The 27,972-nt window shown below is 41.2% G+C and overlaps 1 protein-coding gene across 1 annotated transcript in view; it reads left to right on the forward strand.

Moving 5' to 3' along the window:
* The window catches only part of PKD1L1 (polycystin 1 like 1, transient receptor potential channel interacting), a 201,059-nt gene that overhangs the window by 119,835 nt on the left and 53,252 nt on the right, over positions 1–27,972 (forward strand). The window contains exons 33-42 of the mRNA XM_037837205.1: positions 1,306–1,412; positions 2,253–2,469; positions 4,536–4,709; positions 6,491–6,610; positions 6,700–6,769; positions 13,841–13,976; positions 15,181–15,265; positions 15,683–15,838; positions 17,917–18,035; positions 24,754–24,864. Coding sequence (XP_037693133.1) covers positions 1,306–1,412; positions 2,253–2,469; positions 4,536–4,709; positions 6,491–6,610; positions 6,700–6,769; positions 13,841–13,976; positions 15,181–15,265; positions 15,683–15,838; positions 17,917–18,035; positions 24,754–24,864 — 1,295 coding nt within the window. The remainder of the gene's footprint in view (positions 1–1,305; positions 1,413–2,252; positions 2,470–4,535; positions 4,710–6,490; positions 6,611–6,699; positions 6,770–13,840; positions 13,977–15,180; positions 15,266–15,682; positions 15,839–17,916; positions 18,036–24,753; positions 24,865–27,972) is intronic.

Consider the following 27,972-nt stretch of genomic DNA (forward strand, 5'->3'; position numbering starts at 1 on the left):
AGACCATTATGGAGAAAAACCAAGTATATATAAAAGATTCAAATAAATGGCTATATTTATTCATGGGTGGGAAAACTAATTTTCCCGTATTAATGTTCCCCAAGTTTATCTATAAAGCTAGTGCTGATAATGACAATCGTGGTAGCTGGCACGAATTGGGGCTTTGCTGTATGCCATCCTATTAATCCTTAAAAACACTGTAAGTTCTACTAATATATCCATTTTATGAATGAGAAACAAAGGCATAGAGAGACTCAGTTGAAAATGAAATGCCAATCAAAATCCCAGGAACATGTTTTGTGGAACTTGAAAAACTGACTCTAGAAAAATGGAAGAGTAACGTTTCAAGAATAGTCATGCCAGCTCTAAAAAGAAGAACAAGGCAGGAGCTATCCTAAGCAGGCTTGTCTTGAAGCTTTTGTAGTTGAGAGAGTGTAGCATTGTCAGCAAACAGCTCAACAGGTGCATGGAACAGATCTGAGATCCCAGAACCAACCCTGGTGCGTGGGGAGGCCTCACAAATCAGAGGGAAAGTTTGGACATTTCAAGAACATGCTTTGGCTCAATGACTGCCCTTGTGAAAAAAAGATGACATTGGATCTTTACTTCACATTACACACAGAAATAAACTCCAAAAGATTAGAGACGTAAATGTGAAAAACAAAATTTAAAACCTACTCAAAGAAAATGTATACTTTGGGATGGGGAAGGATTTCAAAAACAAAAACTACGCAAGGGCATTTCTCAAAAGAAAGATTGATACATGACACTTACATCAAAATTGTAAATTTATGTACAAAAAGACACCAGTAAGGAGCGACAAGCCCAGCTCCTGACAGTGAACATGTGTTTACAGGGCATGTCTCAGGTATCCATGGACTCAGCTCGCCCTCCCTGGGCCCCTGCCCAGCTCTGACACCCCACAGAACTCCCCCAGTGTCCTCCTGCCCGTTGAAGGGGGAAGATGGTCCGTGGTGTTCCGCTATTGTGTTCCCTGCCTGTATGAGAAAAATGAATGTCCTGGTGAATCTGAGACGAGCTTTAGAGTTTCCAGATAAAGTATGTGGAAAATTAGCCACTTCTACCCAGCACCACTTCTAGGAACTCCTCTAGAGCTCACTCCTGTTGAAGCCCTGGGAGGGGTCTGAATAGGCTCCCTGCTGGGACACAGGGTGCTTTTTCAAGTGTGGTTTTATGGAAGGATGGGAAGTTGGGAGCAGCGCACAAGGGAGCCCCTGCTCCAGTGTAATTTGGTTTCTTGTGCTAAGTATCTTGAACTTTTACCCCGTGTCTTTGTTTTGTGAGGTTTACATCATTTTATGTGGTGAAAATGGACTTTCTGAAACCAAAGAACTCTATTGTCCAGAGAAACCTCTGTTCGAAAGGAATTCCAGGCACACCTTTATATTAAGGTATTCCAAAATATTTTGACTACCTAATTTTGGAAGGAGAGTGGTCAGAATTAGTGTAAGCTTATTAGAAATGCAAAAATGTAGAAATGCTTAACAAGAAGCTAGAAACCAATTAGTTTCTAATGGGGAGCATCAATTTACATAAAACAATTTTGTAAAGTATTTGTTATTTGGAATGGAATGAATATTATGTTTATGGGAAGGAGGGATAGAGAGAAAGAGATTTATTGATCCTCTTTGCTAGAAAAGTTCATCATCATGGTGTTTTCTGTGTCATTAAACGTGCTTAAATGGATTAGGTTCCTCCCAAATTTGGAGAAACAAGGACTCATGGCAACATAAAAGTGTTAGAGTTGGAGAAAGAGGGATAATTTGTCAAGATCTGAGTGCAAGTACCTGATGTTTTTATAAAATAGGGAAGTACTGAGCTGAATATTTATTGCTTTGGAAATTTTTATTTATGATATTTGTCTGAATTGTTATGTCTTCATTAATAGAGTGAAAGTTAACTACAGACTAATCCAAGCCAGATCCATATAAATTGATGAGATTTTAGCAATTTGGTCAAGGAAAACCAATAAGTCTGAAACCCCTCTGTGCACAGTCCCCGGGCTCCACCCTGCCCCCAAACGCCTGCAATTAAATGATTAGAAAGGGGCTTCAAGAAAGAATTGTCCACCCTTGCATGTTGCAAAAGACCTTTCTGTATCATTCTGCATATTAATTATTTCTTTACATCTCCAATGTGTTTTAAGGACAAGAGGCAGGCTGGCTCTGTCTCCCCAGGACACTCCCAGGCCTGTGCCATTGGCTGACATGATGCTCTGTGTGTGTCCCCAGCGTTCCTGAGCATCTAGGTCCTCTTCGGAAGATCCACCTGTGGCACAACAGCTGTGGCCCCTCTCCAGACTGGTACATCAGCCACGTGATGGTGAGAGAGCTGCCCACCAGGCACAGCTGGTTCTTCCCCGCTGAGTGCTGGCTGGCGGTGAGCCACGGCGATGGACGTGTGGAGCGGGAGCTTGTGTGTCTGCGCCGCGGCCTGGGCTTCTGGAAGGTGGGTGGCGAGGGGGTAACTAATAACCTGAATGCATACGTGATCAGTGACAGGTATTAGGAGACTGTGTAAAGAGACAGAGATCACCTATAATCTCACAAACCAACTGTATTAGTTATGGTTCTCTAGGGAAATGGAACCAACAAGAGATATCTATAAATATAAGATTTGTAAAAGTGTCTCATGCACTGTGGAGATGCATGAGTCCAAATTCCGTAGGGCAGGCAGCAAACTGGTAACTCCAATGAAGGTATTTGATGAACTCCTCAGGAAACGCTTTGCTGGCTAACTGAAGAAGAAGTGAAGGTCCTCTATCTGTCTTGCTTAAAAGTCTTCAACTGATTGGATTAAATCCAGCTGATTGAATTCTCTCATTGTGGAAGACGTGCCCTTCGTTGATATAATCAGTCACAGCTGCAGCCAATTGACTGATGAATTTAATAAACCAGCCTTCTGGTTTCTTAACCAGCCACAAATATCCTTGCAGTAATGGTTAGGCCAGTGTTTGCTTGACAAGACACCTGGACACCATCACCTGGCCCAGTGGACACATGAACTTAACCATCACACCAACTATGAAAGTTTTCTTTTTTGCATGTTCCTTTCCAATTTTTCCTTATATGCTAATATGTTTTCAGCAAGCATAATAATTGTGCATTTTGCATTTTCTCATTTAATATTTTACATTTTTCTTTATACATTTTCTTAAAAAGCATCCTTTTAGGACCACATATGGTTCATGGAGCACAATTCTTTGCTTAAATATCCAGCTATTAGATTGGTTTTCCTCATTTCTCTCCATTATTGAAAATGCTGTGGGAAACACTTTCATGCTTGCAACTTGATGTTTCTGATGAGTGACTTTTTGGCTGCCTCTCACAATGATAATGTATCAATGAATGTTGACATTTCCCCCCATTTTTACTAGCTCTTGCCATGTGCTTTCTTTCCCATGCTTTCTATCTCTGCTCTGCGGTGTATGGAGTGCCATATTTACTCTCTGGGCATTTTCAGGCCTGACACTGCTAATTTAGCAAATGGGAGTGGAATGAATAAATACGAAAGCAGCGTTTTCGATCAGCCACATGGAAATTCTTCAACACCTAAAACTGAAGGCCCAATTCAACTGGGACTTTCCCTTAAATAATTATTTCTATGTAAGGATGAACATTAGCTGGTTAAATATAGTTAAGAACAAGATGCACATTGTTTATTCTCAAACTGTTTTGCTTGAGAACTCTTTGTGAGAAGCCTATACTTACTAATTTACTAATATAAGCACAAGTGGCTGTGCCTTATGAATCTCCTGCTGGCTGATCAATTGATTTGGGAAGATGTATTCTCATTCTGTTAAAACTGCTTCACTGGTATTTGCATCTGTATTCTGTTTATACTGCATAATGTCAGTTCTACTTACCATTCTGTTTGTTCTAGAACAATGTGGAGCACCAAGCATTATTTGAATTGAAATGCAACTTTTAAAACTCAGCTCAATTCCCTAAGCAGTGTGTCACCTACATGTGGCAGATACTGTGAGGACTGAGGACAGGGAGCCCAGTAAACATTAGCTGTGTTGCTGGGGAAAGTGCTGGAAATGGAGAGTTTTTAAAAGTCTCTTAGGAACACAAATGAGAGCTGTGATGGATTCTGCCAGGTGAGGGTTGTGAAGCAGAGGCTCTAGAGAGAAAGCCTCTTTGAGCTGGATGGGAAGACGTTTGAGTGTCTGACAAGCCTGGAAGGGCATTCTAGGTGGAAGGAACAGTGTTTGCAAATGTTCAGGGGCTTCCAGCAGAATGCTGGTGGGTCAGAGCACCTCGCTGGAGATGAGTCTGGGGAGAACAGATCCCAGCTGCAGAGGGTTGGAGTGCTGAGCACAGATTTTTGCCTGCACCCAGCATTCAGCAACCAGCAAACGGGGCAGAACTGTAGCAGAAGTGACAAGAAGTAGTAAAATGATGTATTTTCGGTCCCCTCTCAGGAAATTACTGCTTATCGATTAAGATTTTACTCTGTTCCTGTGAATGTCCCATGTTGGTAAATACTTCTCTTGCTGGATTCTGTTGTAGCTTTTGTATTCGAAGTTCACTGAGTATCTGGAAGATGTCCACGTGTGGATCTCTGTGTACAGCCGGCCCTCCCACAGCCGCTATCTGCACACCCCGCGGCTCACGGTCTCCTTCTCCTTGGTGTGTGTGTACTCGTGTCTCACTGCTGTGCTCACAGCTGTGGAACAGGAACAGGTGTGAGCGTTGTGTTTTCCTTCAAGCGTGCTTCTGCATCCCAGATTACAGTGTGGAACCTTCTTGACTAAAGGCATTAACAAAAATCACGGGCCTCCCAGAAAGGGTTAAACCAGGGAGCCCAGCCCACAGGCCTCATGGGGCCCCCAGGTGATATCAGCCAGGTAGGGAGCTGGGGAGGGGTCCAGAGGGGTGCTGGGCTATGGGGATTTTGATTTCGATTTTCCAAGAGAGGTTGGCATCCTGGAATTTCTTTTAAGAACTCTCTGGACTTTTTTTTAAGGTGGGCAATTAATTAAAATTTAAACAATTTACTCTGGACAAAAATCAGTCTGGCCGCATTTTAGCTTGGGATGCCACTGTGCACATCTGGTTTAACTATCCCTCATAGAGGCAGAGATTAACTTAGATCAGTAACCTGGACTTTGCTGGGGACAAAAAAAAAACACTGTGTTTTCAGTAGGAGTATACTGGAATTTTTAAAAAGAAGAATAATACATGCATAGCATTTGTAAAAAGATGATAAAGAAATATCATCAATTGGGAGCAGGTATGTCCCTGGGGAAAGAACCAGGCCAGCGGTTAGGAAAATAAAACTCAGCCCTCTCCTCTGACAGTGACAAATTCTGTGGTCTTGGGCCTCTGGCCGCATCTCTCTTCTCATTGACCCACGGGGACATTGATGCCTGCCGTTTTGGACTGTAGTAAGGATTAAGTCAGCTAAGCATGTGGAGGACATTGAGCTTGCTGCCTGGCGTATTGTGGGTATTCAGCAAACATTCATTCAATCCCAGAGGATTTCTAATAGGAGGAAACCTGAAATGACTTCTTTTTGTGATTTTTTTTTTTTTTCACTCCTGGGATGGCAGGTCAAGGATTCAGGGAGAAAGAACTTTTATTAAATATATTGTATGCACTCACATCAAATATATTTGCAACACTTCACACCCACTAGGATGGCAATTATCAGCAAAATGGGAAATAGCAAGTGTTGGCAAGGATGTGGAGAAGTAGGACCACTCAGTCATTGTTGGTGGGAATGTAAAATGTGCAGACATGGTGGGAATGCAATTTGGGGGTTACACAAAAAGTTAAACATAGAGTTACCATATAACCCAACAATCCCACTTTTAGATACATACCCAAAAGAATTGAAAGCAGGGACTCAGACAGGTATTTTTATACCAATGCTCATAGAAGCATTAGCCTCAATAGCCAAAAGTTGGAAACAACCCAGCGTATAAGAAACAAAATGGGTATATACCCAGTGGAGTATTATTCAGTCCTAAAAAGGAGTGGTGTTCTAAAACATGTTACAACTTGGATGAACGTTGAAAGCATTATGCTGAATGAAATAAGCCAGACACAAAAGGACAAATATTGTATGATTCCACTTCTATGAATATCTAGAAGAAGCAAACTAATAGAGAAAGAAAGCAGATTAGAGGTTTCTAGGACCTGGGGGAGGAGGGAATGGAGAATTATTGTTTAATGGGTACAGAATTTGTTTGGAGTGGTGAAAAATTCTTAGAAATGGACAGTGGTGATGGTTGTACAACATTCAGAATGGAATTAATGCCAAGGAATTGTAAACTCAAAAAATGGTTAATATGGCAAATTCCGTTATATATATATACCACAATAAAATTATATATAATTTATTATAGTTTATTATATTTAGACAATTTAATTCTGCTACTATATATGTTACCAAACGATCACAAGCTGCAAGGCAGACATAAACTTGGTGACGTCTAACTGTGGCTTTTGGGTGATTGCAGCTCCCGTGGGGTGTTGGCCCTGCTGACGTCACTCTGGGACCCTTCGGGGTAGGTCTCCTGTGCACTCTCCTGGCCTCCCCAGGCGCCCTGCTTTTGTCACTGCTCTTCAGGCTCAGCAAGGTACAGGGCACCCCCATGCGGACCTCCCTCCTGAGCAGCCCCCGCGCTGCTGGGGGACCCGTCTCTGAACCGTCTCTGTACTTCTGCAGGAAGCCATCGGGCCTTCCCCGGAGGGGCCCTGGGGCTCCCCAGGAAGACTGCAGAGGGAGGCAACATGGGGTGAGTGCCTGTTAAAAAATGCTCACAAAATGTTTTATTTATTTATTTGCTTATTCTTAAATCAGCACAACAAGAAAATGCCTAAGTCTGAAAGGGGAGGGTCAGGAAAACTCCCCCATTGTGGCTGATCTTTTTTGGTTCATCTACTTAGTAGACATTGTGTCACCTAGTTTTGCCATGCATTTTGTTTATTATCTGTAAAGTTGACCACCGTTTCATATGTTTAAAAGACATTTTGTTGTGTTTTCTGTCATCTGTTCATTTCCTTTGCCCGTATTTGTGTTAAGCTTTTAATATCCTTTTTCCTTATTGATATGTAAATCCTTGTCATGCATTGAGGAAATTAGGCCTTTGTCAACTGGGTAGTATTTGTCCTAGTTGCTACTGCCATTTAAACTGAATTATTAGTTGAAAAAAATTTTATGTAAACAAATTTGTTGATATTTTCTTTTAAGGCTCTTTTTACTTTTTTTTGTTATTAAACAAATGTTTATTTGTAAAATACTATCCTAGAAATTATAGTAATTGTAGTGTCAATGAAATGACAGAAGTTGAACTAAAATGAGATTAATCAATATTACTTTTAAAGACCAAAGACCCGGCAGATGTTTTGCTGTCATTGAAGATAGTGGGGTTTCAGTGGCCATGAAAACTGAATCAAACTTTCAGGTTCCCAAAGGTTGAAGTTGGAACATCTGTAGCAAAAGGCCAGTTGGGAAAAACTGGGACTCCATCTCTACTTTTGCAATATTCCCTTCTTGTAATCATTGTCCCTTCTTAGCATGTTGAGCTTCCTCTCAGTGGCAAGAGCCTCCAGCTCCATTTGTTGAGCTTTCCACACATAGTACATAAAGTCATCATTGAAGGAAGTGGTTCTTTCCAATTCTTTGTCCAGGTCCTCAGCCATCTTCTTATAGAGGTTGTGCTTCCAATAGACAAAGTTGATTTTTCTATATTCTCGGTGAAGTTTCCTCTGCATAGCTGAGCAGTAAGATTCCTCTTCAATTGAACTTCTCTTAAGCTGCAGGATGTGTTTTTGGTAGACCTCAGGAAGTATTTGAAGTTTCATCTGAAACTTCTCTATCTCATTTTCCATCAGCGAATTTTCAGACTGCAAAGATGTTTGCTCATTCTGCAGACTTTTTGTTTGCCTTGTAATCTCTTCATTCATCTTTTTCTTCTTCACTCAGATTCTTGAATATTTCTTGTTTTTCCTCTTCCAGCCTTTTACAGGAAACATTTAAGTTCACAGTATGAGTGAGTTTAATTCAGACCAATTGCTGACTGATAGGCTAGGTGATCTCCAACTTTGGATTCCCTCTTTTTGTCTGATTCCAATTTGCCATCACCCATGTCTCGAATGTGGTCAGGCAGTGTATGATCTTCAGCACAGTGCCAGTGAGAGATTTTATCTGGCTCTCTTTACCCTCCACAGCCTCTGTTCTAGTTTGCTAATGCTGCCAGAATGCAAAATGCTTTTATAAAGTGGGTTTATTTGGTTACACAGTTACAGTCTTAAGGCCATAAAGTGTCCATCAACAAAGGGTACATTCACTGGAGGATGGCCAATGGCATCTGGAAAACCTCTGTTAGCTGGGAAGGCATGTGGCTGGCGTCTGCTTGCTTCCAGGTTAAGTTTCAAAATGGTGATCTCTGAAATGTCTGCATCACCTTCCAATGGCCATCTTCAAAATGTCTGTCTCAGCTGCAGCTAGCTATGAGCTCCTTCTGTCTGAGCTTGTATAGGGCTCCAGTAAACTAAATAAGGGCCATGCTGAATGGGCGGGGCCACGCCTCCATGATAATCAGAGTTATCACCTACAGTTGGGTGGGTCACATCTCCATGGACACTGAACCAATAGGTTCCAACCCAATCCACACTAATACGTCTGCCCCCACAAGAATGCATTAGAGTATGTGAATATATCTCAATTAAAAAAAAAAAAGAAAAAAAAAAAAGAATGCATTAGAGAATATGGCTTTTTCTGGCGGGCATAAATGTACAAACTGGCACAGCCTCTTCCATTCTTGCATTGGAGTATTCACTCACTTTTAGCTGTTCCTTTGCTTCTCGCACCCTTTGCTTCCATCCCACAGTTTCTCAGGCAATCACTTATAGATTCTTGAAATGAGTATTTCCTTCACAGCCTCCATTCTTTTCTTCTGAAGTTTTTCTCCATTCATCTGGGATGTTTTTAAGGTCTCTTTTGCATCAGTCATGTGGGATTGGAGGGATTCTACTGCCCTGTGGAGTGACCGAGTCTTATCTTGAAGGTGAGCCATTGCCATTCCATGAGGTGGGAGTTTGAGGGACTCGCTCTTCAGTTCTTTTTCCAGAAAGTGTCTTGTATCCTCAGATGAAGAGCCATTGAGATTTCTGTTGAGTGCTGCCAAGCACGCAGTCTGTAAAGTCAGAGGACTGGCCTCCACCAGGGAGGACTCGAGGGCTTCATGGGCTGGTGTCATCAGGCCAGTCTTCTCACAGAGTTTATGAAATAATGTCAGCTAGCTTGTGTTGCTTCCTTATAGCATTCCGGCACTTTACTGTATGAACCACCACAACCATACATATCAGGATCTCCTAGGGAAAACCAGTTGCATCTAGGAGTTTTCTCAGGCTTTCAGCATCATCATCATAGGACCCCAAAGCTGCTCCAGCACCACCTGGAGAAACACGTGGGTAACCATCAGCAGGCCCCCCATGGCTCCAGAGCTCACCACAGCTCTGCCTCTGAGTGCCAGTATCCTGGTAGGCACATCTGACTCTCTGGAATCCTTGGAGGGTGCCATCTCCAACACAAACAAGTGCCCAGCAACCAGGACACATTGTTGGTTGGGCGGGGGGAGGCTGAGGCCGGAAATGTTCTATAAACCAGGGCTCTCTAACTTTCTCTGCTCTTGATACAAAGCCAATTCACCATTTCTTATTGACAGCTGGTTATAGGAATATGTGCATCCATTTTGATTTTGTCCTCTCAGGACATATACACCCTATGGGGTAACAGTCGCTGACTATCGGCGCGTTCCTACGATTCAACCTCGGATTTCTGAGTCCTGGCACTGGCCAGTGGGGACAAGGATGGTTGGGCAGAGTCTTGGCTTTATGTGTCTCTCAAACTTCTACCCAGGTCAGGCTTGTGGTCCAGCACAGATTTGGGGCCAGGGGCCTGAGCAATGCTGCCGTGGAGCCCCAGCTCCAGGAAGACATGCAATGGCTCTTCCCTCTCTGGGAGCAGACCATCCTGGAGAAAGGGAAGCTGTCTTGGGACCTTGAAGCAGTGGTAGAGGCAGAGCCTGAGGTCTCTGTGGCTTACTGAGTGCTCTAGTTTGGGGAGTGGCCATCACAACATAGGCCTCTGTGCCCTGAGAGCGATGGGAGCACGTAGAGAAGGGTAAATAATTTAGCCACATGTAAGAGGAAAATGAAGGCATATGAGGGTTAATACCAGTGGTTTAAGTGTGATAGATATTTGTTTCTCTCTCATGGAAGAGTCTGAAGGAAGGAAACCCAGGCCTGAATGGAGGCTCCATCCTTATCAGGGACCCAGCCCACTTATATCTTGCTGCTCCACTGTCCTCCCCATATCACCTCATAGCCCCAAATGGTGACTTGAGATCCAGCCGTCAGGTCTATAGTCCAGGCTGCAGTAAGGAAGAAGGGGGAGAAGGGTATACCCCTTCCTTTTAAGAGCCTTCCACTAATACCGTGTCAGCCAAAACTCATTCACAGAATGCATCTAGCTCTGAGTGAGGACATGGGCATTGCTAATCTGATTAAAATGCATGTTCTATTACATGGAGAAAAAAAAAAAGGAAAAAGAATGTTGGGTTGACACTGGCAGTCCCTGTCACACTGAAGTGCAATAGACCAAGGACTCCAGCAGGGAGCCCGCTGCTGCCAAGGTACCTGTGTGAGGGGAGGCTGGTGCCATGGATCCAGGTGGCACTGGCCCACAGAGGGCTAAAGGGATCATCCCGTGCTCCCTGACCTGATTTTTTCAAATGTTCCTGATTTTTTTAATCATATTTTTTTAGTGTAGAATATAACATATATACATTAAAATGATAGCTTTCCAAGTGCAATTTAACAAATAGAGAGCAAACTTCAAAGAATATTGTTGGTTACAATTCCACAGTTTAAGTTATTTCCTTATTATAAAATATAACATATATGCAAAAAGTTAATATCTTTCAAAGTATGATTTAACAAAAAGATACGTAGGAAATTTCCAAAGTTATTATGAGCTATGGTACCATAGTTCCAGTTATTTCCTTATTGTGAAATATAATATTTATACAAAAAAGGTATAGCTTTCAAATTACAATTTAGAAAATAGATACAGAACAAATTTCAAAGGATACTATGGGTCACAGTTCTGCCATTTAAATTCTTTTCTTCTAGCTATTCTAATACCCTAGCTACTAAGAAAAAGAAAATTATATAAAGATTCAGTATTCATAATCCTTTGTTAAGTTCCATCTTGTCTGCGGCTACACCTTCCTCTAGTTTAATTACTTTCCCGATCTTCAGGGATGTCTAGGCAGTGACCACCCTAACCTGTTCATGTTGAAAAGGGGTGTCAACTTTATGAGCAAAGGGAACTCATCTAGTTGAGGTTCTTGAAGAAGCTATTTCCTCTGGGTTTTGGGGCTTAGCTGGCATAGGAGAATCTGTGGGAAACATGCCTTTTAACAACCCCTTTCATTCCTATTCAGCTTCAATACAGCTCTGATACTTATAATCCCATTACAAACAATCATCACCCCTATCCATTACCATACTTTGGAATTCACCAACAATAGCATATCTGAACATATTAGATTATCATTCCTCCTCACTAGCTACTGTCTATCACTGTGTCCCCAGTATTTGCATATTATAAGACATTGATTTTACATTGTTCAGATGGTTCATAGAAGTGGTAACGTACACTATCTCTCCTTTTGTGTCTGACTTATTTCACTCAGAATTATATTCAAGTTTCATCTATGTTGCCATATGTTTCAAGAATTTGTTCCTTCTTACTGCTGCATAGTATTCCATCATGTGTATATACCACATTTTGTTTACCCACTCATCTGTTGAAAGACACTTGGATTGTTTCCATCTCTTGGCAACTGTGAACAGTGCTGCTATGAACATCAGTGTGCAAATGTCTGTTCATGTCACTGCTTTCAAGTCTTCTGGGTATATACTGAGAAGTGGAATTGCTGGATCACATGGTAATTCGATATCTAGTTTTCTGAGAAACTGCCAGACTGTCTTCCAGAGTGGCTGTACCATTATACAGTCCCACCAACAGTGAATAAGAATTCCCATTTCTCTACATCCTCTTCAGCATTTGTTGTTTCCTGTTTGATTGATGGCAGCCACTCTTATTGGTGTGCGATATTTCATTGTGGTCTTGATTTGCATCTCCCTAATAGCTAGTAAAGATGAACATTTTTTCATGTCTTTTTTAGCAGTTTGTATTTCCTCTTCAGAGAAATGTCTTTTCATATCTTTTGCCCATTTTATAATTGGGCTGTTTGTACTAAGGTTGTTGAGTTGTAGGATTTCTTTATATATGCTAGATATTAGTCTCTTATCAGATACATGGTTTCCAAATATTTTCTCCCATTGCATTGGCTGCCTCTTCACCTTTTTGACAAATTCCTTGGAGGTACAGAAGGTTTTGGTTTTGGAGAGTTCCTGTTTATCTATTTTTTCTTTCATTGCTTGTGCTTTGGGTGTCAGATCTAAGAAGTGAGCTCCTAATACTAGATCTTGAAGATGTTTCCCTACATAATCTTTTAGGAGTTTTATGGTACTGTTCTCATATTGAGGCCTTTGATCCACTTTGAGTTAATTTTTGTGTAGGGTGTGAGATAGGGGTCCTCTTTCATTCTTTTTGTTATGGCTATCCAGTTCTCCCAGCCCCATTTGTTGAAGAGACTTTTCTGTCCCAGTTCAGTGGATTTGGGGGCCTTATCAAAAATCAGTCAACTTTGTATCTGGGTGTCTATTTCCAAACTCTCAATTCGATTCCATTGATCAGTATGTCTATCTTTATGCTAATACCATGCTGTTTTGACCACTGTAGCTTTATAGTAGGCTTCAAAGTCTCCTGAAATTTACATTTAGTTGCTCTAGAATAGCATGGAATTTGGCTCAAATTACAGTGGAGACTTTAGATGTGCCCCATAGTGGGAGACTCACTTATAAGAGCTGTCACAGGAGAAAATACAACTCCAGGCTACCCCCCTCAGAGACCTAAAACACTGAGTGGGAGTGACCTTCTGATTATGTACCTGGCACTAGAGAAATCTCTGAACAGGTCAGGAGCAGTTTCTGAAAGGAATGCAGGGCCCTGTTGACATATAGGTACTTGGTCCAAATCTCAGCAGAACCCACTGATTCAGGCTTCCCTGTGTAGTTGTTCAGGGGGTGGGAGTAAAGAGTGGTTCATGGCCTGTGATGCAGGAAGCTCTTGGCAGATTCAGGAGGAAAGAATCCCGAGAGCCCTCTGACGGCACCACATGGTAGCAGGTGCTGCCACTCACCTGCCCCACCCCCAGAGGCAAGCAGACCCCCATATGCTTCTTTATTCCACCTCAGGCAGGGTCCCAACCCCACCCCTACCCCTAGCCCCCACAACACACTGTCGTCCTTTCTGCTCCTTCTCTCTTCCTCACTTGGCACATGTAGTGAAAAACACAAAACATTTGCCAGATGTTGCACCCCAGACCGTGGCACCATTTGGATGGAAAATACTGACTTAAACAGCAACTTTCCTGTAAGAATGACAATAGGAGACAGGCCTCCATGCACCCAGGCTAGACTCCGCTCCCTCTGCAGGAAACTACAAGTTCAACAGAACTGTAAAACCATGGAAACCATGGTAGAAACCCAAGACCAGGGCATCTGTGGGGAAGGCAGAGGGATAATGAAACTTTGGGCTTCCAAACAGCCAAGACAAAAAAAAGGGAACAGAGGGTAAAACCCCACCTACGTGAAATTTGGAATCCCAGCATCAGTGAAAATGGAGAGGTTGACTCATACGTGTCACCTTTTGTTCCGTTCTTCCTCAGCACCCAGCAGCAGGTTTGAAGGACCTGCTCCCCTGCTGCACAGGCTGTTTCCGCCTTGGCCCGGCTCAGTGGCCTGGGCCGTTTGTGGGATGGTGTCCATTGCCTGTGGTTTGGGAACAGGATTTCTAGGATACAGGTGAGCCGTGAGATTTTTCAAATATCCTCCAGCCCTTTGATTGGAAGTCAAGCGTTTATGAGGAAACCTGTGCATTTCTGGAACTCAGAAAATGCAGGCACCAGAGTCACTATTGCTAGTTTCTCCCCCATTCATCGTGGGGGTTGAATCAACTCCCAGGCAAGGCCGAAATGCCAGGGGCCCACCCAGTTCTGGGGCTGCAGCCCTGTCAGGCCTGGACTCCCGGGTCATACAAGGAGCTGCAGGACCCAAGGAAGGAAGGCTGGGAGGTGGGAGGGAGGGAGGGAGGGGAGGAAGGATGGAGGGAAGGAGAGAAGCAGCTACAGTTCTTGAGGTCCTAAAGATGCCAGCCCTGAGTTGATGCATGGGTATAAAAATTATCATTAATCGTCCCACATTATTTTAAAAAGCCTGCACCTGAACACAGGTGTTAGGATTCCTGTTTCATTGATTCAGATTCCACCTCCCTGCATGCGCTGTCCCTCGATCTGGATCCTGGAGTAGCTCCTGCCCACTGTAAGCTGACCCCATAGGGGTCATTATCATAGAGTCGCAGGCTGACCCTGGGTCCAGTTCAGCATGGCTCCCTTGGGCCCCATGTCATCATCAGACTTGAAGAGTCACCACAGAACTGAAACACTCTGTTTCCTACTCTTTTCTTTGTCCTAATTGCATGTGCTAATTCTATGATGATGGGCAGGTTGCTTAAAACTTCTCTGTGCCTCAGTTTGCCCATTTGTAGAAAAGGGGACACTAATAGTGCTTAGTTCATAGGGTTTCATGAGGAATGAATGAAATACTGAATGTGATCCTGTTTGCATGTGACTGGCACCTATCAGTTCTTGCTAGATGTTAGTTCATCATCATCATCATCATTATCCTTAATTGTTATTATTGCCCCCCCTCCTCTCCTCCCTGTTCCTCTCTCTGCACTCTGCTCTGTGTCTGTGCACTGGATTCTCCTTTCACCTTCCCATTGAGCAGGTTCAGGGAGGTAGACATTCTCCTTTTTTTGGCAGCAAGAGCAACTCCCCTCCAAAGGGCAGAAAGCCCAGTGCCCAAGGCCCTCAAGCCCCTTCCCATGTGCCGCCCCCAGCACGAGGGTCCGCCTGTTGCCATCTTGTATCTCTGGCTTGGATGGCCCCAGCTGGAGGCTGCTGGCTTTCCTGAGGGTTGGTGACCATGGCCCTTTCTCCGGGAGCAGGTTTGACCCGGAGCAGTGTGGACAGTGGCTGCACTTGCTGGGCCTCTCCGTGGTGTGCTGTGTTTTCCTCACCCAGCCACTGATGGTAAGAAACTTCTTCCACGTTATGGATGCTTTCCACTAACAGGAGACCTGAAAAGGCAAAAAGGGTTTTGGTAACGTATCATCTTTCTTTATGACTTAATTACAGAGGTGATGAGAAATAACTGGGAGCTAGGACCTGTGCTGTGTTATTTAATCCTCATAAGAATCTGACATGGAATGGACTACTTTGACCCTCATTTTACATTTGAGAAAACTGAGACTTATAGAACTGAGGTCTCACCCATGGCCACATCTAGTGAATGGGCCAGAAATCGAGGACATTGTCTACCAGTGTCTTCTGTGTTACACTAGAAATGGAGTCTTGTTTGTGATTGGATACAGAAAGAGAGCTTGGTGTGAAACATGAACAAACTTTGTGCCACTGACTGTCCCGATATGTATCAAATTTTGCTTCTAGATATGTTTTATGGCTCTGAGTTTTGCTTGGAAAAGGAAAGACGACAATGACTTTTTTAATGAGTCTTTGCAAGATGCCACCAAGAATCTGGAATCTGAATTGGAGCAACTTTCTTCAAACTGTTGCATTCCTGACTATGCAAGTGAATTTGAAAAAGTGAGAAAGTTACCTGTGCAGATTTAATAGAGCTTTAGAGATCGAATTTCTGTTCTTATGCATATCTGAAATCATTCTTTAAATTCATATTTGAGTTTTAGAAGAGCCATGGGATGCTTCGTGATGTACACACACAAGTAAGGATTTATTTCCTTACCTTTATCCCCAGTTCCAAAGAAATCAGAGTATCACGAAAATGAGCATATTTTAAAATATTGATGCAAATGAGAAATGTATTTCTTGACCATGAGTTTGGAGAACTTTTAGACCATTTGCATTTCAATGGACACACAGAAAACTTATGCTTTCTTTTCTTTGTTCTTCTTTTCCTTCCTCCCTCCCTCCTTCCATGTTTAGTTTTGTCTATTGTGCCCACAGCATCCTCTGGGGCAGTATAGATGACATGAAAGAAGAGAAAGGGTTACCAGTTGCCATAAAGACATTAACCGGCATGTTAATGTAAACACACATGAAATACAGTGTGCAGCTTTATACTCATGTGAGATAGCTAGAGCCAATTATCACCAAGGAAATAACCCCAGGCGCCCATCTCTACCTCTCCTCAGCTCTACTCCCCTCCTCTCAAAGGAGAGCAATGAGCTACTTGTGGCCAAATGCTACGTCTAATGTCCTGCCAGTGGCTTCCTACTCTGCAAACTCTTGGCCCCACCTGGAACTCCTGATGATGATGACGATAAATATATGTTGAATAGATACTCTGCATTCACCATTGTGCTAAGCAATCTGTTTACGTTTATTATATCACCTGCCCCTTACACACCTCATGAAGTAGGCAGCATCATTATACCCCATTTTAAAGATGAGGCAAATGGAGGCATAAGGAGGTGAAGTAATTTGAGAAAGAGGACATAGGTGACAGGTCTGGGAGCCACCCCTCGGGCAACCCCTTTCTTCTGCATTCCTTCCAGCTCCATCACATTAGCATTTGAGAAGCAGCATGGCTCTGGTTTTCCTTACACTGGTTGGATCTCAACTTTCTTCTTCAAAGCCTCCTTTTCCTTGTCTGTCACGTGCAGCTCAGCCCAAAGGGCTGCCTGACCTGTTCTTTATCCTTTTCATTATCTCAACTCAGGGGTTAGATTCCTTCCCATGAATTCAGCCGTGATCTCAGTGTCAGTGCCTCACCTCTTCCTACAGGCCGGGTCCACAATCTCCTATTGCCACCTCTTGTGTACATCCCATTAGCACCTTAAAGTCTGTCCGCCCCACATGCATGAGCCCCTCCATTGAGCAGAAATCCTCCCCAGTGATCCCAGCGGCACTGCCAGGCCCCTTCAGAGCTCTTGGCACGTGGACTTGGAGTAGTATTTGATTCCCCAAAGGGCTGTGTGCACCTCTAGCATATACAATTTTCTGCTTTCTGTTCCTGTTGTGTCCCTGGTATATATTTCTTAAAAACTAGGAGCTCTCTGAGAAAAAGGACTGCTTCTGATTTCTTATGATCTCCCACGCACCTGACCCAGTGCCTGGCTCTGGGAATGGATGTCAAATATTTATTCAAATGAGAGGATGAGAAAGAAATGAATGAATACGTTCAATGGACTGATTTATCTGCCTACCATTATGCCCTGACTATAAAGAGATATACTATGAAAGCAATGATGCTTTTTTTAAAGAAAGGCAAACGAAGGTCTTTTCTTGCTAAAAACTGTTCTTTAAAATGGCTTTTCCATGTTTTGAGGTCTCGAAGAGAAAAATAGTGTGCAAATACCAAAAATAATAGCTCCCCTAATTTGGCAGTATTAGACCTGCCTCTTATGCAAAACAAATCTTTTTAATAGCCCAGCTGCATTCCCTGCCAAAGCAGCTTGCCTGGGACATGCGCAGAGTTTTAAAAGTGGATCTTAGCCCTTCCCCTCCCCCAACAACCTTGTATATGTTACCAGTACAAAATAACTCTTTATTCCCAAAATACCAGGCATGCTCTTTATTCTTAAAATACCAAATGAAATGCATAGCATGGTAGTGGTGCTGTTCTTGGCGTAGAAGGAATGCCAAGGAGTCCTCTCCTTCCATCAGGCCACCCTGGTGGCTCACGGGGCTCTTGTCTCTGACAGATCTTCGCTGCCCGACAACGAGCCCGACACCTTCGCTGGGTCCGTCCACCCTCTGCGGCCCAGCTCAGGGTAGCCAAGGAGAGGACAAGAAAAGAGAATCGGACACAGGCTGCACTGAGGTGGGTGCAAGTGCCTTCCTTGGGTTTGCTCTGGCCCAGCTCCCCTTCCAGAGGGAGGGTCCTCTGGGTTAGGAAGGACTGCAGTCAATTGTTCTGGAAGAATGTTCCCATCTGGGAGTGAGGAGGTGGAGGTGGGGGAACTTTGCTTACCTCCAAACCATCCTTTTCAACGTGACAAACCATGGTCTCAAGTGCAGGGGATGCAGAGAAAATGTATCAGAGGCACCAAATGTGTGTCTGCAATGTTCTAGTGATGTGAAATTGCTTTACCACTCTAGACCTCAGCTTCTGCCATCACAGAAATATATTTCATACTCAGGATCGGATTGAACCCTCACACTTGTGCATTTAGCAGGTGTCCTGGGACTTGTGCTTCCCCACCTATGGTCCACGGGTGTGAGAAACCATAAATCGAATATGACACCTCTTCCTAGAGTATTGATTTAACTCGATGAGTATTTAAAATTAAATGTGTTTTAATATTAAAATATGCACAGATATTGTGGTGCTTGATGCAAAATCTGTGTGAATTTTTAAAATAAAACACAAAACTAAAGAAATCATCATGCTCCTGGAAAATCTCTCCAATTTATACCTTTCTCTCAATGCTAGCCATCGTACCTCCTCCCATGTCTCCATGGTGGGTGTTGATTAGAACTACTGTAAGAAACCTTCCACAAATACTAGTTTTCTCTAGATCTGCATGTAGTTTTGGTCTCTTTCCAGTCTTTCTGATGCGGTTTGTCAATGACCTGGAAATTCCTGGTATTTTTCCAAACTAGTGTTGCTAAAGTGTGTAATGGAACCACCTCCAACCATTTTTCTTAAAAATCCCTTAGTTACAGTGTGGAGCACTACTAGCTCCCCTTTAATCTAGAACACATCCTAAGAGATATTCTTTCCCAATCAGAAAAGCTATGCTTATGTTAGAATATCAAGTTTAAAGGAGAATTTGAGAGGAAATCCAGGAAGATGGAGCACTATGGCATAGATTTTTTAAAATTTTTATTGTGATAGCATAAATATAAGATTTATCATTTTAATGATTTTTAAGTATATAATTCAGTGACATTGTCTCCATTTACGATGTTGTGTCACCATCACCAACATCCTGACCAAAGCTTTTTCTTCACTCCAAATAGAAACTCTGTACCTCTTAAGCTGTAACTCCCCAATTCCCCCTCCCCCCAGCCCTTCATAACCTCTAATCTACCTTCTGTCTCTATGAGTTTGCATAAGTGGAATCATATAATAGTGGTCCTTTTGTACCTGGCTTATTTCACTCAGTGTAATATTTTCAGAGTTTATCCATGTTGTAGTACGTATCAGTACTTTAATCCTTTTTTTCTTTATGGTTGATTAATATTCCATTGTATGGGTAGACTACATTTTGCTTATTCATTCATCTGTTGATGGACACTTGCATTGTTTCTACCTTTTGGCTATTATGAATAATGCTGCTGTGAACATTAATGTACAAATATCTGTTTGAGTTCCTTTGGGTATATACCTAGGAGTGGAATTGCTGGGTCATATAGTTATTCCATGTTTAACTCTTTGAGTAACTGCCAAATTGTCTTCCACAGCTGCTGCACCATTTTACATCCCACAAACAACAGACAAGGATTCCTATGTCTCCACATCCGCACTAATGCTTGCTGTTTTCTGTTCTGTTTAAATAGCAGCCATCCCATAGATGACTGGCATAATTTTTCATCTTGCCAGGTCTCCCCATAAAAATAGAATGATTAAGGGAGCAAAGCCAAAACCCACAGAGCAACACTAGATGGACAAGGCATCTCCCACAAGCCCCAATGCAAGAGGGTGGGAATGGACTTCTGAGGACTCTGAGACCCATGGTTCAGCCTCTCTGCAGAACAAAGTAGAGGGAAGTGGTGTGGTCTCTGACGGGCTGAGAGCAGGAGGACACAAGTCACCAGCAAATTGTCCACTGGAATGTGGGGCCGTCCATCTGAGAACAGCACGGGGGCCTGGGAAGAGCTTCGCACACCCTAGTTCAGAGATGGCTGCAGGGTCCGGAAGCCAGGAGCCGCTGGGCCAGCAAACCCTAAGAGCTAATAAGCCCTAGGCACTCAGTACACAGCCTTCTACCAAGAAGAAACCACTGGGAAGAGAGTTCAAACTGAGCAGGACCGGGGCAGTTAGGAAAAGGTAAATTAGGAAAGAGGTAGGAAAGAGGTAAATCAGCTCTTTTTGTATATGCCATGACTAAATATCTGGAAAACCCCACAAAAATGAAAAAACAAAACCACAAAAGATAAGAGAATTTAATAAAGTAGCAGGCTGTAAAATTAAAATACAAAAGCCAATGTCCTTCATGAATACAAGGGAAAGCCAGATAGTAGCTCTGATAAAAGAGAAGATGATTCAACACAGCAAATAAGTAAAATACAATAAAATACCTAGGCATAATCTTAAGAAGAAATGCATAAAACTTACACAGAAAAACTATAAAACACTTCCAGAAAACATAAATGTGGCCATAAGCAAATGAAAACACATACCATATTCTTGAATAGGAAGACACTGCATCGTGTTTTCCTAAAGTATTCTCTAAAATCAATTTATAAATTTGATGTAATCCCAATAAAATGCTACCAGATTTTTTTTTTTTTTTTTTTTTGCTTGTACTAGTCAATTATAAAGTTAGTTAGGAAGAACAAACAAGAATAGACAGGAGGCCCCTGAAAAAGTAGAGCAAGAAGATGGGACTAGCCCTACTAGATATTAAAATAGACTGAAAAGCCTCTATTAAAAGAGTATGGTTTTTGGCACATGGATAATAGACAGACCCATGAAGCAGAATAGAAAATCCAGAAATAGACCCAAATTCAAATGCCAAAATTAGTGTATGGGTAAGGTGTCATCTCTAATCCTTGGGGGAAAGATGGAGTTCTTAGTGGGTGGTATTGGGATCATTGAATAGACATATGTAAAAAATAATAAATTGGATGTTTTCATAGCACCATATATAAATTTGAAATGAATAAAGATTTAAATGTAAAAAGCAAAACCATATAAGCTCTAGAAGAAAACATGAGTAAATCCCTCTATAACCTGTGAGTGAGGAAAACTTTTCTATAATGTAAAATCTCAGAACAAAAAGGGCAAACAAAATAAGTTTGATTTTATAAAACTTTGGGGGAAAAATCAAAAGCAAACTTGTGGGGCAAAGATACCATAAGTTAAGTAAAAAGACAAGTTTAATGTTCCTAATATATAAAGAGTTTAGTGTTCCAAATATATAGACCACCAAAATGCAGGAGGGGCAAAGGACAACAAATCTCTAGAATGAGGGCTAGAGAAATGAACAGACAGTTTACAGAAAGAAAAAGAAAAAAAATGCAAATAACACTCCCACTTGTAATAAGAGAATCACTATAAAACTGCCAAAATCCAAAAATTTGATCTCATGCTCTGTTGGTGAGGCTATGGAAAAGAGAACCTGTGATACAATGCTAGTATAAAATAAAATGGTAGGAACCCCCTGGGGGGTATTTGGAAATCTCTCACACAATGATAGATGCATTTATCTTTTTGTCCAGCATTCCCACTTGTCAGAATCTCTTCCAAGACACATTCACAAAAACAGGAGAAGACACATACACAAGGCAATTCATTCACCGCAAGATCCTTTCTAATAGGAAAAGCCTGGAAACAACCCAGATGTCTTTCAGGAGGAGACTGGAACACAGCGGAGTAGGGTCCACCTATAACAAAGAATGAGAACCGTCTGTACAGATTACTAGGGAGAGCGCTTCAGGACTTAAGTGAGAGAAATGTGCTCTGTGTACTGCCAATTAACAAAGGAGGATATGAACATAAATGTATAGTAACTGCTTATAGTAAATTTAACAAAGGAAAGATAAACCATACAATTTTAGAAAATAGTTAACTGTGAAGGGAGCTGCTGAATGGCGCATCATGGGAACTCAGGCTCAGGCACGACAGACTTTGAGCAAATGAGTGCTTTCTTACTTGCACAGCACAAAGGGTCCAAAAGAGCACGGGCAGAGAGCCCATCATGGCTATTTCCCAGGGATGCCAACTGCTCGGGTCAGGGTTGGTGGATGGCAGCTCCTCATGCCCCTCTTCCCATGGGAGAGGAGAGACAAATCTGTGTGGCCAGAGGGCTGGGTATCTGTACAACCCAGGGGATGGCCCCCTGCCACTGAGAGTTCCCGCCCTGTTAAACAGCTGGGGCTGCTTGTTCCTCATTTGGGGTTTAAGGTAAAGGCAGGCCTTTCCATTAGACCTTTCATCTGCCCTGGTCTGCAGAATGGAAACATCTGCACATGACAAAAAAGGAGGTGGGGTCGGCCAGGCCTGGGGGATGATCCTCTGGTCATGTCCCTTGACTTCCCCAGCAGTAACTTTTAGGGGGAAAAAAGGAAATAGTATTTTAAAAGATTTATATTAAAATTAAAAATTTGACTTACAAGCCTAGTCTCTGGAGGCAGAAAAGAATGCAAAAAAAAAAAAAAAAAAAAGATACCAAAACTGTTCTCACTAATCATACTGTTGGTGGAGTATCTTTATTCTGATTGTTGAGTCATTGTGGGATAAAGCAAATGAGGAATTATGTGATTTTTTATTGTGTTATTCCTGCTGTCCTTAAAAACTGAAATTCTTGGTGTGGAAAAAGGAGGGACAGATTTGAGTTCAAAACAAGTTAAGTTAAAAACCTGTGTCCTGTATTTGAATTGAAAATGGAAGAACGAAATTGTGTTTGTTTATTAAGGAAAAAGTATATTTTTTTCTAGTTTTACCCACCTCCAAAAAAGGTCTGGATTCAACACTGGAGCTATGAACACCCCTAGAACCCAGATACTGGTCTGCAAATACCATCTTCCATGAAAAAGAACCAGAAATCCTTAGAATTCCTGACTGGAGGTCTGGGGCAGAAAATGTTCAAGATAAGCCTGGAACATTTCTTAAGCAAGGAAGCAATTAAATACAACCTAGAGTCATGGCTAAAGGACTCCGAAGCCAGTTGGAAGAGGCTACATTTGTCAAAGATGGGGTAATTTGACATCAAATCAAAACTATTAACTGTAATGGATTGAAGCACATCAAGTATATTTAAAGCCATGAGTTTATGAACACACTAAAAAATGTAATTGACTGTAACCTTTAATGAATGAATGAATATAGAAATTGATCTTTAATAGCTGCCATCATAAAAAGAGAGAGAGAGAGAAAAAAAACCAGACATTTTGTGTCTCCAGATGGAAAACTACTCTACTTCCTATGAGGCAATGTAGCCAAAAAAGTCCAATCTGATCAAGTTTTGTGTGTGTGTGTACCAAATTCTAGTTTACGGTAGGAATACATTAAATAACTCTATTGGGAAGCAATCGGCAAAATCCAGTCTGTGTGAAACTCTATAACACAAAGAACCAGTTTCCTCAACAAATAAATTGCAAGGAAGCCAAAAAGAGATGGAGATGCTACCTGTAGATTAAAAGAATGTAAGAAGAAAACTAATTATTAATCATCTTAAAAGACTAAATAAGAAAAATCATATCATCTAAACAGATGCAGAAAAAACATTTGATAAAATTCGACATCCATTCATTAAAAGAAAAAAAACTTTCAGCAAGCTAGAAATAGAAGGGTGCTTTCTTACCCTAATAAAGGGTGTCAATGAAAACACTACACTTAACATCATATTTAATGGCAAGACACTGAATGCTTTTTAGATAGGGAACAAGGCAAGGATGCCCTTGCTCACCATTTCTATTCCACATCATACTAGAAGTCCTAGCTAGCATAATAGACAAGAAAAAATAATAAAAGACAAGAGGATTTAAAAGAAAGAAATTAAATAGTATTTTTTGGCAGATGACATTATTCGTTTATGCAGAAAATCTCAATGAATCCACAAAAATCTCCTACAACTAGTAAGTGAATTTAGCAAGTTTACAGGATACAAGATCTATATATAAAAGTCATTTGTGTTGCTATGTACTAGAAATGAACTAATGGAATTAAAAGACTTAATACCTTTGAAAATAGTTCTTAGATATAAATCTCAGAAAATATGCACAGGATCTATTAGCTTAATACTGCAAAACATTAATGCAAGAAGATCTAAATACTGGAGCACTATATTGTGTTCATGAATTGGAAGACCTGATATTGTTACATTAGTTCTTTCTAATTTGATCTATTGATTCAGTGCAATCTCATAAAAAACCCAGCAAGCTTTTAAAAATAGAATCAACAAGATGATTCTAAAGTTTTAATGACCAAAACAAATTCTGAAAAAGAAGAAATTTGGAGGACTCAGGCTCAAGATTTACTATTAAGTTAGAGTAATCAAGAGAATATGGTATTGGTGAATGGATAAACACTTAGATCAATGGAAAAGAATATAGACCCACACAAATATAGTCCACTGATTTTTTTCTTAAACTTCTTTATTTTGAATAGTCAACTGATCTTTGGCAAAGGCACGAAGACAATTCAAGGCAGAAAGGATAGACTTTTCAACAAACGGTGCTGGGAAAATTGGCTGTTGATATGCAAAAAAATAAACCTCAACACATAATTCACAGCTTACATAAATTCTTTCAGAATGTCTTTCCTCCCAGGGATTTAAAAGTCCACTTCCATTAAATATGATTTGTTGAGTGAAACAACTGTAATCACATGGGTCTACAAGGATGTAATTTTTTAAATTTCTTTCTTATAGAGACATTTTATGGAGCATCCTTATGCTGCTTCTGCTACTGTTTATAATATATGGGAAGTTCTCCCAGGATGAGCACTCTGTCAATCAAGCTATCAGGAATGAATTTACAAGGTAGGAAGATTTGATGGGCTGTTCTAGGTCTGGGCCATTGCAGGTGAGTGACCTTAATCATGACAGAGTATGCCCACCGGGAAGTCCCACAGCCAGGGTTCCAGGAAAAGGTTGACTTGACTTTGTTTCTTTGAGCAAGCCAAATTTGTCTTTAATATAGAGAGTGTCAGAGACAAAGGGACACTGGAAACCATCTAATCCATGCCCTCTGTCCATTTTGCTTTTGCACCTTTGGGGCCCAGAGGAAGTTCTTCATTCAGATCCCACAGCAAGTTGCAATAGCTGGAGCCTCTTCTTCTCCTCTGATAAGAAATACAGGAAAGGTCATCAAATCAATTCTTAGACATGGGTGCTTGGGACACGTTCATAGCATCTTAACCTGGTAAATAGTGAAACAATGAAATTTTAAGGCACTTTAAGGTCTGGGTACCTAGATGACAGGCCAAAACAGGGTATTGCAATTTCTTTTGTGCTGAAGACATTTGAGTTCTTCAATCAAAGGATATTGTTGCAATTCATGATGACATCCAAATTTCTACAATTTGTAATACCTTCTGTTATGGTTTGCTAAACCTGCTGGAATGCAATATACCAGAAATGGGTTGGCTTTTACAATGGGGATTTATTAGCTTACAAGTTTACAGTTCTAAGTCTGTGAAAATGTCCAGATTAAGGCATCAACAGGACAATACCTTCTCTGAAGACAGGCTGCTGGCATCTCGGACTCCTCTGTCACAAGGGAAGGCACGTGGCAGTGTCTGATTGTCCTTCTCTCCTGGGTTTCGTTGCTTCAGTGGCTGCCTCTCTCAGCTTCCATGGGTGTGTCCTTGACTCTCAGCTTCTCTTACTTTCATCTCTCAGCTTCTATATCTTTTTCTGCATTTTATCCTCTCAAAAAGGACTCCAGTAAGGGAATTAAGACCCACCTTGAATGAGGCAGGTCACATCTCAAGTCAAACAACCTAATCAAAATAACCTACCCATAATAGGTCTGCACCCACAGGAATGGATTAAAAGAGCATGGCCTTTTCAGGATACGTAACTGATTAGTTAGCTTCAAACTAATATACCTTCTCAACTTCTCACATTTTCTCAATTATTCATTTGTTTCTTGCTACTTTTTAAAATAGTAGATGTTCATTGTAGGTAAACGTAGAAAGAACTGAAAAACATAAAGCAGAAAAATCTCCATAACACTACCACCCAGAGGTGACCTATTTCTTCAGTTCTAAAATGTGTCTTTTCCATGTTGCAACATTTCTGAAATTGGGATATATGTTATAATTGGTGTTTGCATTTAGGTTAGCATTCCTTGTTTTATTGAAAAGTTGTTATTAAATCAGTGGTCAGACTTTTCTTTGTACCTGCCAAAAATACTCAGTCTTATAGTTCTTTCAAGGAGGTTTGGCTTTGAATTCTGGAGACCATGATATGAATTAATACTGGTTCTTTACTGTGGTTTCAGTGGAGGAAAATAAGAGTTCAGTACTCACCACAGTTTATGTTCTCTATCTCTGAAGAATATTTGAGAACACATTCCTGAAGCTTTTCTATGAATGTATTGCCTTTGAGTGATTCAAATTGATGTAAATTATTTTTTGTGGATGGCTGGCAAATCCAGTCAATTTTATCTATTATTAAAGGCATATTAACTTTTTAGCCTGGATGTCCCAGCTAAATGAATTTTGCTCTCCATAAGTCAGTCATCCAACTTCTTATTGACGAATGTTGTAGTAGTGAAATTAGTTGATTTCTGCCTCCCCATTTGTAGAAATTCCAGTTATTTGTTATCGATGACTAACTCTCCTGTCCCGTCTGTGCAGCACCTGTGCCAGTAGGTGGTGCTGTAAGCAAAACAAAGTGACAATTTTGGTAGTGTCTGGAAATGGGAATCTAAAACATGAAAAATTCCCAGTTCTTGTTGGTTTATTTTCTCTCTCACATTTCATAACTCAGCATTATTTGATATATTTCTCATCTGATTTTTTTCCTTTCGATATTAAAATCAGAAATATTACAGCTGAGAGAATATCTGTGAGCAATCTCGTGTTCATCTACAGCCAGTGTGTTCAGTTTAATGACTCAAAGGTTGACTTGCGTTGGGGTGTCTGGACCTCAAGCTTTCCACAACAATGCAAGGACCTCACAACCTCTGGCTGCTCTGAGAGATGTTTATATATTCTGATCTGTAACGGAATATTTTAATTGGATCCTCCCCCTCCCTTTCCATCCCCTCCCCAGTATATAATCCTGAAACATCAGCAGAGTTTGAGAGTTTAGCATTTGCTGGTACCCCAGAGAGAAGAGCCAAAGCACAGCAGTGGGTAAACAGATGAAACAGAAGTCAGGGACTGGGGTTCTAGCTCTCATTTGGTTGCCAAGTGACTTAGGGCAGGTCCTTTGACTCTGAGCCTTTTGTATCCTGATCTTTAAAGCAGGGGAGTTGGGCTACTTGATTTCTTATGTCTTACTAAAAAAAAAAAGTATCATGTTATTGGATTCCTTCGTATTCAAGTTTTTTTTATTTACGTGGTTCTAAAGTCAATAAAGTCTTCATGAAAGTCCAAGTCAAACAAACAAAAAAAGCCTCCAAAAATAAAACACCAGATAAAGCATCAATAAATGATGGAGGTGCTCTATCCAAGTACCATAAATGAACAGTAACTGTTGATTTGGTCATTTGCTTGCTTAGGTAGTTTTGTGGGGCCAATTTATTTAATTACTCTAATTAGGCCAGACAAGACCAGAATCTTCTTGAATTGTTTGGCTCCCACCATGCACTTCAAGTTTGTTGAGAATGAGGTGTGAAATGGATACAGTCTGGGTGTGGATTTTTTTGTCTCTGGAGCTCATTGTGTTTTTGACTTAGTTTCTTTAATCTTATCTCACCTGGGGAGCAAGTGTCAAGAAATGATAATTTTTTTTCCCCAAAAAGCTGTGAGAACTCAACATGACTTTAAATGTCTATAATACTATTTTTCAAAAAAACACACAGAATACAGAGCATATTGGTCTACAAATCTGAAATCAGTTTGTCTGTCAAATGGGACAGACATTTTCAGAGCAGATGATTTTCAGAACAGATGATTCTTTTCTGTGAAAAATTCA

This window comes from Choloepus didactylus, chromosome 5 (assembly GCF_015220235.1).
Source record: "Choloepus didactylus isolate mChoDid1 chromosome 5, mChoDid1.pri, whole genome shotgun sequence".
NCBI lineage: Eukaryota > Metazoa > Chordata > Mammalia > Pilosa > Megalonychidae > Choloepus > Choloepus didactylus.